This window comes from Ciconia boyciana, chromosome 5, assembly GCF_034638445.1.
Source record: "Ciconia boyciana chromosome 5, ASM3463844v1, whole genome shotgun sequence".
NCBI classification, from domain to species: Eukaryota; Metazoa; Chordata; class Aves; order Ciconiiformes; family Ciconiidae; genus Ciconia; species Ciconia boyciana.
The window spans coordinates 20,096,739-20,111,884 of record NC_132938.1 but is presented as its reverse complement, the minus strand read 5'-3'; the positions used below and the strand labels follow the sequence as shown (position 1 = coordinate 20,111,884).

Here is a 15,146-nt window from a genome sequence, read left to right as displayed (position 1 = left end):
AGATCACAGGATAAAGGACCTTGGGGGGCCAGGGGGCAATGATGGGTACAAAGGGCCCCACTCACAACTCTACACAATTCCCCACCATTGTGGGGAAAGAACAGATTTACAGGATTGCTCCCTGCTTCCCTCCCTGGTCCTCTTCTTTTTTTTTATCTTTTTTTTTTCCTGCCTGGAATATGATAGGCTTCTTCAAAGGACACTTTTGAAACTAAGAAAACCTGTATTTTGACAGAAAAAATCAAACAGTAAATGACCTAATGCCTGTTACAAAGACACCTGATTAAAGCAAATTCAACATACAGTTTAGAACAGACTAGCATCAATCGTTCTGAAAGGGAACAGATGAACCAAGAAAATGGAAAGTCAATGGAAATCATAACCACCTCCTGATTACGTGGAGTTTTCCCAGTCAGTTTTCAAAAGGAGCAAGGAACATCTGATCTCTCTGCCCCTGCTCTAATTAGGTTGAAAGGCAAATCCTTCAAAAAAGGGAGGCATGGCTTGAGGTTACCTGTTGCAGTTGTGGAGTCTGATGTGAAGTCGCAGGTTTCTGCATGCTTCAACTTTCCCAATTAATGTTTCTTCCTACTGAATACTTGGCTGCTTCTCCTTTTCTTTTCATGAGTGTTTTCTTTTTTACTACCTGAATCAGTATGTTTCCTCCAACTGTAGCTGCTGCATACTTCTGCAGGTATTGATCAGGGCAGTCTCTCTGATCAGTTGGAGAGCAAATGACATTACCTGTAATCTCTTCCCATGCTATGGCATTGTAAAATATGAGGTTTCAGTACATCAATTAGCTTTAAAATACCGTAACTGTATATTAAGAAACAGCAGATACCTATTGCCATATGCTACAGTTGTACCTTCATTATCCTTCAAGACACCCCTGGGGGCATTACAGCATTCCAAGTACAGTTGGAATGTGAGTATAGCCTAAATACATAGGGAAGAAGGGTCTCCATAGCGAGGATCATCTCTGCAATAAATGAATATTTTTTTGAACACATCCTTACTTAATACAGCTGTCTGGGCTATGATTCCTTTTACTATTAGTAGGACAATCATTTAAAGTGAACTCTTTAATTGCAGTAAAAAATAAAAGCTTGTGATTCGCTGATGTCCCATAACTTGAATTTTTGAATTAATCCAGGGGGGCTTACGGAGTTGCAATACACTGAACTACTTCCACTTCTGTAAAAGCTGTTTGTTCATAGCCAGGTGTAGTACTTCTTTTTTCTTTTTTTTTTTTTCCTCCCCTTAAATAAAACTGAACACTGTGCAAACACCAGCTGACTCCTTTTTAATCTGTCAGCACATTCTTTACATCTGTGCATAAACATTATTATCACAAACTCAGAGTGCTACTGCAAAAATTATCAGAGTCCTCAAAATGTACTCTCTGCAGCTTCCATTGGAATACAACTTTAATGCGTTAATGTGAAAACAAGCAAGCTTTAGGAGGAAAAAGAAGAGGCTTTTCATTTTCACAGAAGGTTAGCCAGGGTTTCCTTCACTATCATATGAATGCACAGGGTAAATATTTTGTATTTAGTACAGTATTGTCTTCTGACATATAGTTGGCCTTGATAATGTTTCCTATTGTGTTCACTTAATGTATTAACTGTGGATGAAAAGACACAGTCTGAGGGAGGAGGATACAGGACATGGCATATTTTCAGAGATTTTATAAGATTACCTTTTGAGAATGGAACCTCTAGCTGAGTATTTGTGTGTCTGTTTGCAGGAAAAAAATACAATCATCTTTTTCATGTTTATAGGGATGACCTTTTATGTTATAGTACAATGCTTTGAAGCACAGTTATTTTTAATTGCTTTATATGCCTATTGAGACCATTCTGCATGTCACTTTGTTTTATACAGCACCGAGTCACATATGTTTGGCCAATGAATCTTTTGGTGCCTTGATATTTATGCTAAAGTCTGAGCAGGAGTTGTGGAAACATTGTGTTCTGGGTTTTGCTGTTGGTGTTTTTTTGTTGTTTGGGGTTTTTTACTGTCACTCTAGCTGTATACCTAATGAGGTGACAGAAAGAATTAAAAATGACAGATTGTTTTGGCTGCAGTGGGGCTGCCTGAGCTATATTTTCTATAATACAGCTCAATAAACCCAGCTTGTGGAAAGCCCTCTGCACGTGATTCATTGCTGCAGCATGGGTCCTGGTGGAGGTTTAAAGAAGAGCGGGCGGTGGGCTGGGCAGCAGGGAGCGGGGCTGCTGTCAGCCGGCGGCGCGGGCAACGGTGTGCCAGCACTGCTCCGGGGATGCGCAGGGCTGGCCTGGCCACACAGCGCTGCTCCTGAAAACATCTAATTAGAAGTTGTGCGGGTTGGCTAATGCACACGTATTTCTGTCCAAACACCTTGTAAAACCGTAGCTTCGAGTCCATAATGCTTGGGGAAGTGTGGCGGCACCTTCTGCGGATGGCCCCTGCGAGCCCGGAGGCGGTGGAGACGCGGTGGTGTAAAACAGCCATCGTGGGGATTCGAGGTAGCCTCCGTGTCTGCAGTAATAAACGTCTCAGCATCCACGTGCCGTTTTGCTGCCGCGTTTCTGGTGGAAAAATAAAACATATCAGAAGTGATTCCTCAGGACAGAATGGTTAACTACAGGTGTTAGACTGATAGCCGGTATAATTAAGAAAAAAGATCTGTCATTTCACAGACTGTGCAGAATAAATTCCAGATATCCGTGCGTAATCTTTCAAAGTACCTTTATCTCCAGAGCCAGCGAGGGTGACCACAGAATACCTTGAACCCAATTATGTACTTTCTGATTATCATATTTTTATTTCTCAAGACACGGGGCTAATAAGAAAGATCAAAAAATGTTTGAACCAGAGTAATTTCAAATGTCAAGAACTAGTTATTCTTACAACAAGCTCCCAGGTCTTGACAACGTAAGCTGTTCTCTGTTTGGTTTGATTCCTCCTGGGGAGTGGAAACAAGGGACTAGGGGATTTAAAGTGACTTTGTACTGTGGAATCAACACATGCTTTTGAGACTTGCATTTGACACTGGCTTTGAGGTGGTTTGTTTCTTCTCCTTGTTTTTTATTGAGGATGGGGGTGGAGGTGTGTTGGCTTTTTTTTTCTTCTCTTTCTTTTTTCTTTTTTTTTTTTTTTCCCCCAGAGAGGAAGCTGCAGAGGAATTGCAGCTTATCACCATCACGGAGTTTCTATTCATCTCTTTGGATCAGAAGAACATAATCAGGTAAGAGTCTGCAGGAAGGAAGAATCCAAAAGACAAAATCCACGTCAGAAATTTACTTTAGGAGGAAAAGCAATTTTGCTAACAATATGAGCAATAAAAAGGGGAGGGCAAAGAGGTGGATTCCTCTGCAGTAGGAAATAAAACAAATTTCTGCTTTCCAAGTGATTATTTGAAAAAGGATTCAGAGAGCACCTGTTTTTGTTCTCTTTACAGTTCCTCATGTTCAAGGAGCAGTACATGTATGGATGTTAAGGAAAACCATGCGGTTCCCCACAGATGATGTTCTGCATGTATAATTTCCTGCAGGGGAGGAAACAGCTTGAGCCTGAAGGTCTCTAGTTTTTTACTACAAGGCATAGAGGTTGCTGTTATGGTCTGCTTTCTTGAGATGCTGAGCAGCCATAAATGCAGATGAAGTCGGGTAGCCATATGTACTAATGCCACGTTTTCAGAGAGGGAGGTGGTTCAGTTCTTCATTCTCCAACTGGCTCACCAAGGGAAGAGCCGGGAAGGTGCCGAGTGCTCCACCCTCCCAACCAGGGGCAAAGTACTGCCCGTGTCAGCAAGAGGAAGGAGCTAATTAAAAGTAAAAACTCTGTAATGAGAAAGGTAGCCTTCCTCCCATTAGGACCTGGGTGAAAAAGAGAAAGTGAGAATAATTTCATTTGGATCTTATCCCTAGGCTGGCAATTGCACTTGCTAGTTGTTTGGGTCTTGGACAAACTTACCAATTCTGAAAAGTAAAAACGAAGATGGAAAACTGCTGCAAGTAATCATGCAAAGTAGAATTCTGAGGGTAACTTCAAGAGAACAAAACAAAACTGTTTTCACCGAGATCAATCATGTTAGTTTTCTGTCTTTTTTTTTTTTTTAGTCCTAATTATCAGTGCCAAGCAGGAATCACAGATTAGACACTATTGAAGCTATTTTTAAGTTTAGCTTATTGAAACCTGTTCTTTTCAATGAAGCTGCTCAGAACAAACTTAGCTTTTAGATTCTCTTGTATATTGCTCATAGTATCCTGAAAGGAAAGGAGCAGATGCGGATGATTCCTCCCGGGACCAAGATCATTGCAAGGAGTTCAGAGACTCACATGCACACATTAAATTAGTCAAGCATTTGAAGGTGGGGTGGAGGGGATCTGTTTCTTGATTATGCAAAAAAATTGCTGCTCAGGGTTTTTTCCCAAAACTCTTTGGATTTGGGAGTCCTTTTCTCATTGTGAGGGGATGACAGGCTAAAGGCTCCTTCTGCTCTAATGTCATTTGAAACTGGGTATGGTTTTAGGGAATTACATCCCTGGGCATTTAGATTAAAGTTTCATCAAGAACAGCAAATGCTGCATCAGGGCGAGGAGGGATTTTGGACCGTGCCTCCTGGCAAGGTGGCATCCCAGGTAAAATTTTTCATGACAGCTGACCATGGTCTGTCTGTTAGGCAGTTTGTGTGGGAGGGAGAAGTAGAAGAATCAGAAAGAGGGACATATTCTTTGAAGGTTATTTGTTTTAATCTCAATTTAGCCTACTTTAGGTTTAATAAGAAGGGCCTGGGAAATACAAGATGTTAGAAGGAGAGAAGAGAAAGACAGGCAGAGAGAAAAATGTGCTGAGACATGTTGGGGAAGAGCAGAAAATATGAGGATGGTAATTAGACCTGATCCAAAATAGAAAGTAAGCATAGCAACTTGTGAAGTGGTACAAAATAGTATACAAGGAGGCCAGGCAGAAAAAAAAATGAATTACCAGAAATTTGATATGCTTCTATGCACACCTATGTGTGTGTATATGGTTACTCTCTTCACATCCATAAAATGCCCACATTTATCTCAAAAATGCAAATACACACTTTTAAGAAGCTACAGTAAATTAAACGCTAACCTTCATCCGTGCTTGTGCTCTAAGAGAATAAGTCTTTGTCTCTGTTAGCAATTATGATGGACAAATAAAAGTGGATCTGTAGAGTGAACCAGTGTATTAAAGACCCATTGACAGCATTATATGCATTTCAGGCAGTTCTGCTCAGGAGAAGTTGTAGTCCAGCCCTGTGGGCTGAATGGCCATTACTAGCTGGAGCAAGTGATGTGAGCTTACAGGGTATATCTCCCTCTTTAGCTTGTTACGAAGCAAGCTGGTTTGAGTGATCCAGGTCCATTGAATATTGTAAACCAGTAAGGCACAGTAAGTGGGAATGACAGGAAGACTCAAATGCTAATGTAGACGTTCTGCAAGAAGTTAAATAAATGTTTTGTATCCTTTTCATGCTATAGCTTGTATAGCTGTCAGTAAACCCCTAATCCAATGGTTTTGTACAAAGCAATTTTATGTCACATCTTGAAACTTATTCAAGATCTACATTATGCTTGTATAGCAAACTAAGACTCCAAAAGGTTTGTGCATTATTAATGAGATAGTGGAAGTGCTCTAGAATCAGCTTTCATCTAAATACAGGTGACGATGTTTATCTGTACCCTTTGTATTCATTGTTGCCTTGAGTGCACAGTGCTTCCTGTATGTATGTTATTGATTTGCTGACTCATCTCTTTATCTGATCAGTATTGATTGTAACTCTCAGTCTATAACCTTTAGACATGGTGATATTGTGGCTAAATAAAACCCAGATGCAAAATAATTAACAAGTTCCGATGCTGGTATTTCCTTTCCAGCAAATAGTTTAAGCAAGTCTTGTATTCGACAACTAGAAGCAGTATTTGTAGAGAAAAGTGTAAACAGAAGATGAATATACAATCTTTAGTTCCTTAATATAAATTACTCAAGAAGAAATAGTAAGTTACCTTGGGGAAATCAACAGTTATTCAATTGGATTGCTTCTGTCACTGCATGGACACAGTCTTGTTTGATGTCCTCCTACCATTTGTCTTGTATGCAGTCTTTTATCTAAATCCAAAGCAATGCAGTCATCACTGCTGCAATTCAATAATGGCTCCACAGGAGCTGTCATCCACGGTTTGCTATTCATCTTGTAAAGCCTTTGAGTTTTCAAAGTATCCACTAAAGTTGGTATTTCAATGCTGTGGACAGATCACTTAAGGGTCTTTTGTATTTTCAAAACAGGTCTAAATTGAGGATGAGCAGATATTGAAATGCCCAACTTATTGTACCTAGGTGCCAAAGGAGATGATGGAAGTGTCAAAAGGTAAGTAGATAATCAGACCCACCTTCCAGCTGAAAAAGCGTGACTTTGTGGGCTTGAATGATACTTTGACTCAATACTGGCATTGCCTGTGGGGAATGAGCCCCTTGAAACAAAGGGAAAAAAGACAAAGAGATGGAAAAATATTGGAATTAGCCACTATCAGCCCCAGGAAGTGAAAAATTATTATGTGATAACAACATGAAGTATAAGGCACAGAGAGAACTTACATCATTTCTACTCAAGTATAAGTACCCTTTATTCCATTTGATATAGACTTAGAAAGCAGGGGTCATTTTGGACTTGAAGGTTAGTGGCAATTCTGAAGGAACTCACATTTATCATGAGTCAAGGGCCTGGATGTAGACAGCTGTTTAACAAACTGCTGAGATTTAGAACAAGCTGCTGAGATTTGGGTGGTGTTTTGGGGGGGTTGGTTTTGGGTTTGTTTTTTTTTTTTTTTTTCCAGATGCCATTTTACCTGGCCTAGTCTGAACATGTATTTTAGCTGTTAGCCTTTTGTTTGTTTGTTTGTTTGTTTTAAGCAAAAGGATAGCCATCTTTGGGCACGAAGCTGGGATAATTTAGCACAGAACAAGAGATGAAGTGTATTCTTTGTGAGAGTTAGCTTGGGTAAGGAAGCAGTATTCTTACCTTCAGCTCAGCTTTGGCCAGGATGCTAAATTTATATATAGCCTTTTCTTACGAGAAGTACCATGGTTTGCTTAGTTCACTCTATACAGATTGGAATTTTACCTGAAGAAAATAGTCTCTGTGGGAATACTTCACATTGGAAGTATTGAAGGAAGAAAGCTGGTTCTGTCAGAAGCAATGCCACTTCCATCAACATCAAATCCATCTTTATTGAAAAGCAAAGAAAAATATTTCACTTTTTAAAATTTCCTAAATCCAACCCTATGACTTTATGAGGTTGCCTTAGATTCAGGGCTCTGTGGCACAACTACTATTTGTGCCTTCCCCTGTTGCCTTTTTGGGGACAAGTAACATAAATCGCTTACTGCGTGGTTTCTCAGAGTACGTACTAGCGTTAAGTGGTTTGCATGAATATGGGAACATGGTCATACAGAACAGTTTGCCTTGTCCCTACCCTCTGGTACAGAAGAGGTGCAGATGGATGACTTGGAGGTGGTGTCCTGGGCTACTGACCAGTTCTGCCCTTGACAGTCCTAGTGCTGCCCCAGAAATCTGCACGCTGGTGCCAGTGTCCTGTATTGATCTGCAGAGGTCCTGGGAGGCTCTGTAGATGCAGCTCAGAGTGGGGAGGATTTCTTAACACAATCGAAATACAGCCCTGCTCTGCCTCTGTATTTTGCTGCCTCCCTTCCCTGAGCTAAATCGTACCAATTTCCCTGCCCAGAGCTCATTGCAGTGGCAGAGCTATGACTCACCTGGTAGTTTCTGAGACAGCCAGGCATTCCCCTCTAAATCTCTTCATCCCCTTCAGCCTATTTTTAAATGCTTGGCCTCTGTTCTTAAGTGCTGGTATTGAACAAAATGTAAATATAGTGCAACCTCCAGTTTTAACCTTGGCCTCGATCCTCCTCTTATTCTAGTTAAATGTAATAAAAAAGAAAGGTAACATAAAGATGTATATTCTTTTTTTAAAAGATGTTTATAATTCTTTAAAATACATGAGTCAGCTAAGCATTTAAAAGTAAAATATAGATATAAAATTATTCAGACGGGGTGATATAATATAGAATTTAAATTGAGCATATTTTAGCAGCACTGGGAAACCTTACCCCAGAGCTAATAATGTAATAGATCTATCTCACCAACAACTTGGAACTTGCAACAGAGCTTTATCCACAAAGGAGAGTTCTCTGGCCTACTTTATTAAATACCTTAGAGGACTTTCCCTGTAAGATTACATTTGAACAATGCAATTTATTAAAATCTCTGTTCTTATTTTTCCTGCTGAAATTTTAGCCATTTTCTATGGAAAAAAAAGTATAAACAAATCCAACAGGCTAAATAAACATAATTTAACAAATGTTTCCTCAAACAGGTATATAGGGAAAGTATCCTATAATTTATTTTTCACCATCGCTTGTATACTCTTATTAATGTGTCTGCCTCTTTTGCTATGGTGCATCAGGCAAGTTGTGTTTCTGATTAAGAGTATTTTTTCAAATCTGAAGCAGAGCTGGGGATATAATTGAAAAATTACCCATTAAAGACAGTCCTAATAAATAAAAAAAGAAGCAAATTGAAACACTGTTGTTATTCCTTATAAATGGAAATAATTTCAGTTTTGTTTAACAAATCTTAATGTGCTGAATGTGATTAAAAATCATTGCAAAAGCGTACAAAGGTTGAAGCTACATCATCTTACAGGTCACTTGGGATGGACATGCATATTTTGGTGACTGTTATTTAGCGATAGTTTACATTAACATACAGTGTTGGAGGTGTAAGTACTTAAATCTATTCACTAAATAGGATTTTACATGCAGTAAAAATAACAGAACTCAATATAGTGAAGTTAATTAATAGGTATATCCAAGGTTTCTGCTTAGATTCAGTTATATATTCTAGCATTTACCTTGGAGTTTTTATGTAATTCTGTTTGATCTGAGAATTTAAGTTCATTCCATTTAGTGGGACATGTTAGATATTCAACAATAATAATTACTAGTTTTAAATTAGGCCACTTATGTAAGTAGTAGGGTGCAGAGCTGGCAAGTAACTCTAGGCAGCCATTTTTGCGAAGGGGTGTAAAGAATATCACAAAACCACTTTATTTCTGGACACTTGCCCTTCTCAGGTGCTGCCTTACCTGCCAAGTTCAAGAAAAGCAAATTGATACACGTGAAAAATGTAGCAGGCTAATCCTGGAGAACGAAAGGAGGAAATTCATACCACTTATTAGGCAATGCCAAAATCCAGATGCAGACAACTAAACTGTCACAACAAAAATATCTAATTAACCTGTAACTCATTCCCTGTATATGGAGAGATACTAATGCGATAAAGGACTCTACCATGGAAAAGAAATGAAACAGATGAAATTTCCATGAGCCTATTGTCATAGGCAATCCAATTTAGAAAGAGAGAGGAAGGTATTTGATCTGACATTAATAACATTCATTTACCAGTAGCTGATGGGAAAAAAACCAAAGCAAAACAAACCATCTAGGAACTCAAGACATGAAGAAATGATTGAAGGTAAGGGTGTGTGTTTGTGTGCATGTGTGCGGGCAGTGGGTTGCATTAAAAAATGCTGGATTTCCTCGTACGTATTAGATGGTAAACATAAATTTTAAGAATATAAGATTACAAAATTATATTGACAAATATCATCAAATAAGAAACTATAATGGAGGTAGAGAATTAAAGACAAAATGTAAGGACTTTTTACTCTGATTGGGAAACTACTCCTAGTCTGGCCAGCCCTAGACAAATAAAAAAAAAGGTCAACAGGGACAGACCAGGGTGTGCATAGGTGTTTTAGAGGGGTTTAGCTAAAACCTTGAAGAGGGCTGTTGATGTGACCCCTCCCCTGACCAAGGGCTGTTGGGATGTGCCCGCAGGGGTGGAAGGGACTGCAAGGAAATGTTATGGGCAGCTGCTTCAGCTGAGGAAAGAATGAAACTACAGTCTGGGGGCTTTGGAAGGAAAAATGTGAATTTCCTGAGACATAACTCAGAATATTTCACAAGCATAACCTCAAAACAAAAGGAAAGTATTTATGAACTAGAAAATAATTTGGACACCTTACATTGTTTAGAATACTTTCTTTTTTCACACAGTTTTATGAGGAAAAGCTTTCGCGTTATTGGAACACTTAATAGTTTCAATGTGTTTTACTCAAGAATATAATAAAAAATATTTTTAAAATTGTGTGATTTACATTTTACCTTACTGTGAATGCAGTTTTAGCACTGGGGGAAATGTCAAAGATCTAAAGCAGTTCGTATAAAAAACCAAAACAAACCAAGCCAACAACAAAAAACCCCACTCTGCAGCTAGGCTACAGTATTTTAATCTTTGGTAAAACTTAAATACAAAGCAAATATCCAAAACTATAGTTTTGGTGGGGTTTTTTGTGACCTGTTAATTGTGACCTGTTGTACAATAGAAGGTTTGCAATGGGTTGTCTGTTTTATCATGAACTGCTCTGCACTGGAATGATCCCTGTTTAGGTGCAGTACTGATTTATAGGGCTGTTCCCATACTAATCACTTTTGGGACCTTGTTGGGGGACTGTCAAAGAAACAAACCCCCCAGCTGAGAGGGTACAGAGCTGAAGCCGGAGGCAATGAACTGTGGTGGCAGCTCTGAGGCCAGACACAGTGTCCCACTTGTCTTCTCCTGTGCAGTAATGGAAAACCCCCACACAAATAGGAGGGAAAGGATCAGTAACAACCCCCTCAACAATACTGTGTTTGCAGATCTTGGGTTAGATGACTAACTATGTTTCCTCCCTACGTGTATGCTTTCTACAGTTAATGCTTTCCTTGTCTTTATTTTTAACAGTTGGTAGAGTTGAGTTATGCAATTTAAAATTGGAGCAGCACAATGTTTCAAAATAATATTCCAGTGTAATGAAATGGGATGGTTTAATAGCCTACAGTTTAACATGGAAGCTTGTACACACACTCATGCATGTGTACAAAATCAATGTACATGCAATCATAATTATTTTGTAACTATGTTTTGTTCCATCTCTCTCTTCTCTGTATTTTCAGTGTCACATTGTCCAAACCAGGGACATCCTTGCCTTCTTTGGAAATGAAGCCATTTCTAATTTATAGCTCAGGTTTCATATTCTCATAGGTCCCAAAGCTTGAATGTGCTTTCTGCTTTTGGCACTACCTCTGTGCAGAGGGGCCTACTGAAATAACTGGGACTTCTGAAGTCAACAGCACCATCAGGTCCTGGAGTGACCCATTCCGTTGTTCCTTTTCCGTATTTTTCTCTGTATCACTGGTAGTACAACACCATCGTCCCTCTTGCTCTCAGTTCCGTATGCAAAAGCTCAGATACACTTCATATTTTGGGTCTTGGAGGAGGAGCATCCTGTCTCTGCACTGCACTAGGAAGAGTACGTCTTAACTGGGATGCAGGCCGAATGCAGCCCCTTTACAAAGTATATTCCTCTGCTACAGTGTTTTTGCTGCCAGACTTCTTGTTCCTGGACCATTTTTCCCTGCAAGCTAGGGCTGCCTGCAAGGAGGGTCTACCTGGAAAGCAGGTTGCAGGACTTTGCCATTGCTTTCTGAAATTACGCAAAAGCCAAGCAAAGTATTCACAAAATATTAATGAATTTTATTGTTTGGTTATATTGTATTAATCTCATTGTCTGACACTGGCCATTAGCAGAGGTTGGAAAACAGACATGAAATAAAGACAGCTTGACTGGGATGGTTAATCTCCTGAAGTTACATCTTGTAAATACTGATAAGACACGGAGTGTAAAAATGCCTTGTTTGTGAAACAGCACTCAATTCATAAAAATTAAGTATAAGCTAGAGGTTTTGTGATGCACATTGCTGCGGAACCAGAAAAGCCCCAAGAGTTACTGATTTTCTAATGAATGCCATGAAGGCATGACCTCAGCTCGCTTCCTCACACCCTAAAATGCCCCTGACACCACGGGTGACATTAGCAGTTTCACACTACCCTTGCCCAAGCCTTCCCTTGCGTGTACTGCTGCGCACATCCAGGCTGACGCTCCGGGTTTATCATTGCGTACAATACACACACATTCCCTCTCAGCCCCAGCTGTAATATTTACACAACAGATTGGATTACAACATTTGCAGGAGCCTGTTATGAATACCTCTTCAGATAATTTTTGTGGAAAAACTTTTGTTTGCTGATTAGCTAGATACTAGCCTCCAATACAGTATTTTTGGGTGAGGTTATTCGGAGACTGAAAAGGTGGGGGGGAATTCATATGCCTACATGAGATGTCTACATGGTGGAATATTCCTCCTACTCTCCGAAGTGCCAAGGCAGAAGCCAGCTCCAGGGCAGGAGCTGCGTAACTGTGCTAGCACAGTGCTGAGCTTGAGACAAAAGGTCCTGCTGAGGATGTTGTACGGTAATGAATGCAGACCTTATCCTTCTGGATTTAAAACATAACTTTTTAAATAATACAAGCCAAAGCAGAAAGTGAAAATGATAGATCTGCCCTTCAGTCGTTTTGTAAATTTTATATGTGACTGAACTTGGAGCGCTCCTTGCAGTTCTTTGTATTTCTTGCCAGTGTTGTTTCTTGCCTCTTAAAGGCCTGCTCCTAGTCTCAGGTCTCACATTTAGTTGTTTGTAATTGTAATTAGAATGTAAGATCCTCATCTTCCTGTGTGTTCATGAAGCCAAGAACACCTCCGATCACAGTGAACTCCTACAAAAGGATAATTATGTTTTTAAGGAAATAGATAAAGGAAAAAAACTACTCCCAGGATGGAAACTTGTGCAGTCTTGAGCAAATGATAAATTGAAGGCTGATATCAGGGGAAGTAATGTCAGATTTTAACAAGACTGGTGAAGCACAAACAGTTTAATCCAGGAAGACCAAGTGCAAAAAAAAAGAAAAAAAAATAATTCCTATATTTGAGACAATGGTCCTGATTTATTGCCAGTGCGAAATTCACCTCTGCAGAGGGTCCTGCCCAAAGCCTCTACAAATCCCTTCTTTCAAAACCTTAAGCAAGATCCGAGCAGTGCCCAGCCTTTCTGTTGTCCTTATGCACATGTATAGATTTTATCTCTGTGAGAAAACTATGGAGGTTTGCTTCAGTGGCACCAGGACAGTGACATTTTTTAAACCTCTTTTTTTCTTTTTCCTGCAAAACTCCCTCTGTAAAATGTAGCAACTGGTTCAAATCATCCTCCTTTTTCTGTCCTCATACAGATTTTGCAGGGGAACCATACTGAGAATCATGTTTCCAGCACACAGAAAATTAAAAAATACTTGAGGTGCTTTCTGGGAATTTATTTTGGTTATCAGGCAGCTTTAGGTTGTTTGATCAACTACACCTGAATCTTGTCTTGATGTGAAAATTTAAACAAATATTTTTGTCAGCAGAGAAGAATGCCTCCAGTAACAAAAGGCATGTTTGATGCATGCTTCTGACTCTTTTCCTCTATGCTCCAATTTTTTGTGTCAGATCCACACAGCCAGAAGATCTGGATATCCTTTCTTCAGATTTTCAGTTAGCTGCAGTGTGTAAAATAATGCCATGCCAAGATTATCTGTACTGAAGATGATGAAAGCTGGTTCTGTAAAAAGATTTCTTAGGAAATGGCGCTCTGCAAACTTTAACATCTCTAGAACAGCCTGTGTCAAAAACAGTGTGCTGAGTTTTTGTGCCTCGTCCCATAATGTGGCTAATGTTAACTGCCTGAGTGTTAATTTTAGTTTCTCTTCTTCTCTTTCATCAACTGAATGTCAAGATGATGTCTATATTTCATGCACATAAAGCAAATGGGGAAAGTTTCTCTGTGGATACCTTTTCTGTTTTTTAATAAATTCTTTCTTTTGCCTGAAGAGAATTAGAAGCTGGCTTTTGACCTCCATTAATTTTTTTAATTTAATAGTTCTATGCATGCATTAATAAATATTATTAACCATACTTTGTACTGCAGCATTTCCATTTCCTCTTCCTCCAATGCTTTCTCATTTGCTGCAGCAGGTGCCCAGTTAAGAACAGATTAGGAAAAGCAGAGGGAATAAATAGAGGAAATCTGGGCCCATGTCCCACCTCTTCCCCAAATACAAAGGCAGGGAGTCTTAGCACGTCTCTGTCTACCAGGTTGCTTTATAACTGACTGCTTCTCAAAGCAAAGCTATAATTATAAACTAAGGGTTATTTGATAGTTTTCTGAAGGCAAGTAACACCACTTAGAATCCTGTAAGTTAAAAATGATCAGAACTGTTTTCCAACGGCGATATCCTGGGTAGCTATCGCATGTGCAGATTTTTCAGCCAGACTGCGCACACTTCATTCACCTTGATTTCTGTGGGGCTGCTTCCAGAGCCAGGTAAATCCCCTCTAGAGTGGCATCCTCCAAATCCTGCCTTTAATATCACAGTTCTTTCAGCAGATCTTCCAATTTACCCCAACGCTAACTAATTCAGCTCCAAAGGAGGAAAAGACTCTAAGCTTATAGCATATCCTGAAGTCAAGCTGTAGTTGCCACCTCTGAACGGCAGCACAAGCCACCAGACTTAGAACCTTGCTATGGGCTTTGTAAAACAAGCACTGTATGCGAGTCCACTAGCTGTCTGTTCATTTGCTACGAAGGCAAATAATTTTTTGTTTGTTTATTAGAGATAGGAAAAAAGTGGCACCTGCCAGGTAATACTAAGAGGCTATCCACTTACCAGTCCCCCGGCGAAGCATTTATCATGCAGGAACAATTGACCCCTCTAGTGGAACCAACCATGTACTGCAATTGTGTGTTTATGGTTACTTATAATTAGCAATGCAAATTTAGCCACAGTTTTTTTGCAAGACCCATAACATGGTGACTCGCTTGCACAGTGTCACAACATGAAGCGATCTTTTCTAAAATGCCCTATTGTAAATCTTCAAAATGAAGGCTTCCTAGGCTTCCTTTTTTGATGATGTCCAGAAAAGATAAAAGAAGAGAAAAAAATGTCATCCCTCCTACTTATAACTTCCTTTGTGCTTCTCAAGGCACAGTGTCTATTTTGCAACTGTCTCCTTTTCAATGCATGTTTTTTTCTCTAGAGGCTGTATGAATATTGTACAATGCCAAGTGCAGC

At 39.6% G+C, this 15,146-nt stretch overlaps 1 protein-coding gene across 1 annotated transcript in view; it reads right to left on the bottom strand.

The window, feature by feature from the left end:
- Positions 1–2,356: 2,356 nt before the first annotated feature.
- Positions 2,357–15,146, bottom strand: part of LOC140652072 (cytosolic beta-glucosidase-like) — a 149,364-nt gene continuing 136,574 nt past the window's right edge. Inside the window, 2 exon segments of the mRNA XM_072862370.1 lie at positions 2,357–2,576; positions 2,899–2,953. Coding sequence (XP_072718471.1) covers positions 2,357–2,576; positions 2,899–2,953 — 275 coding nt within the window.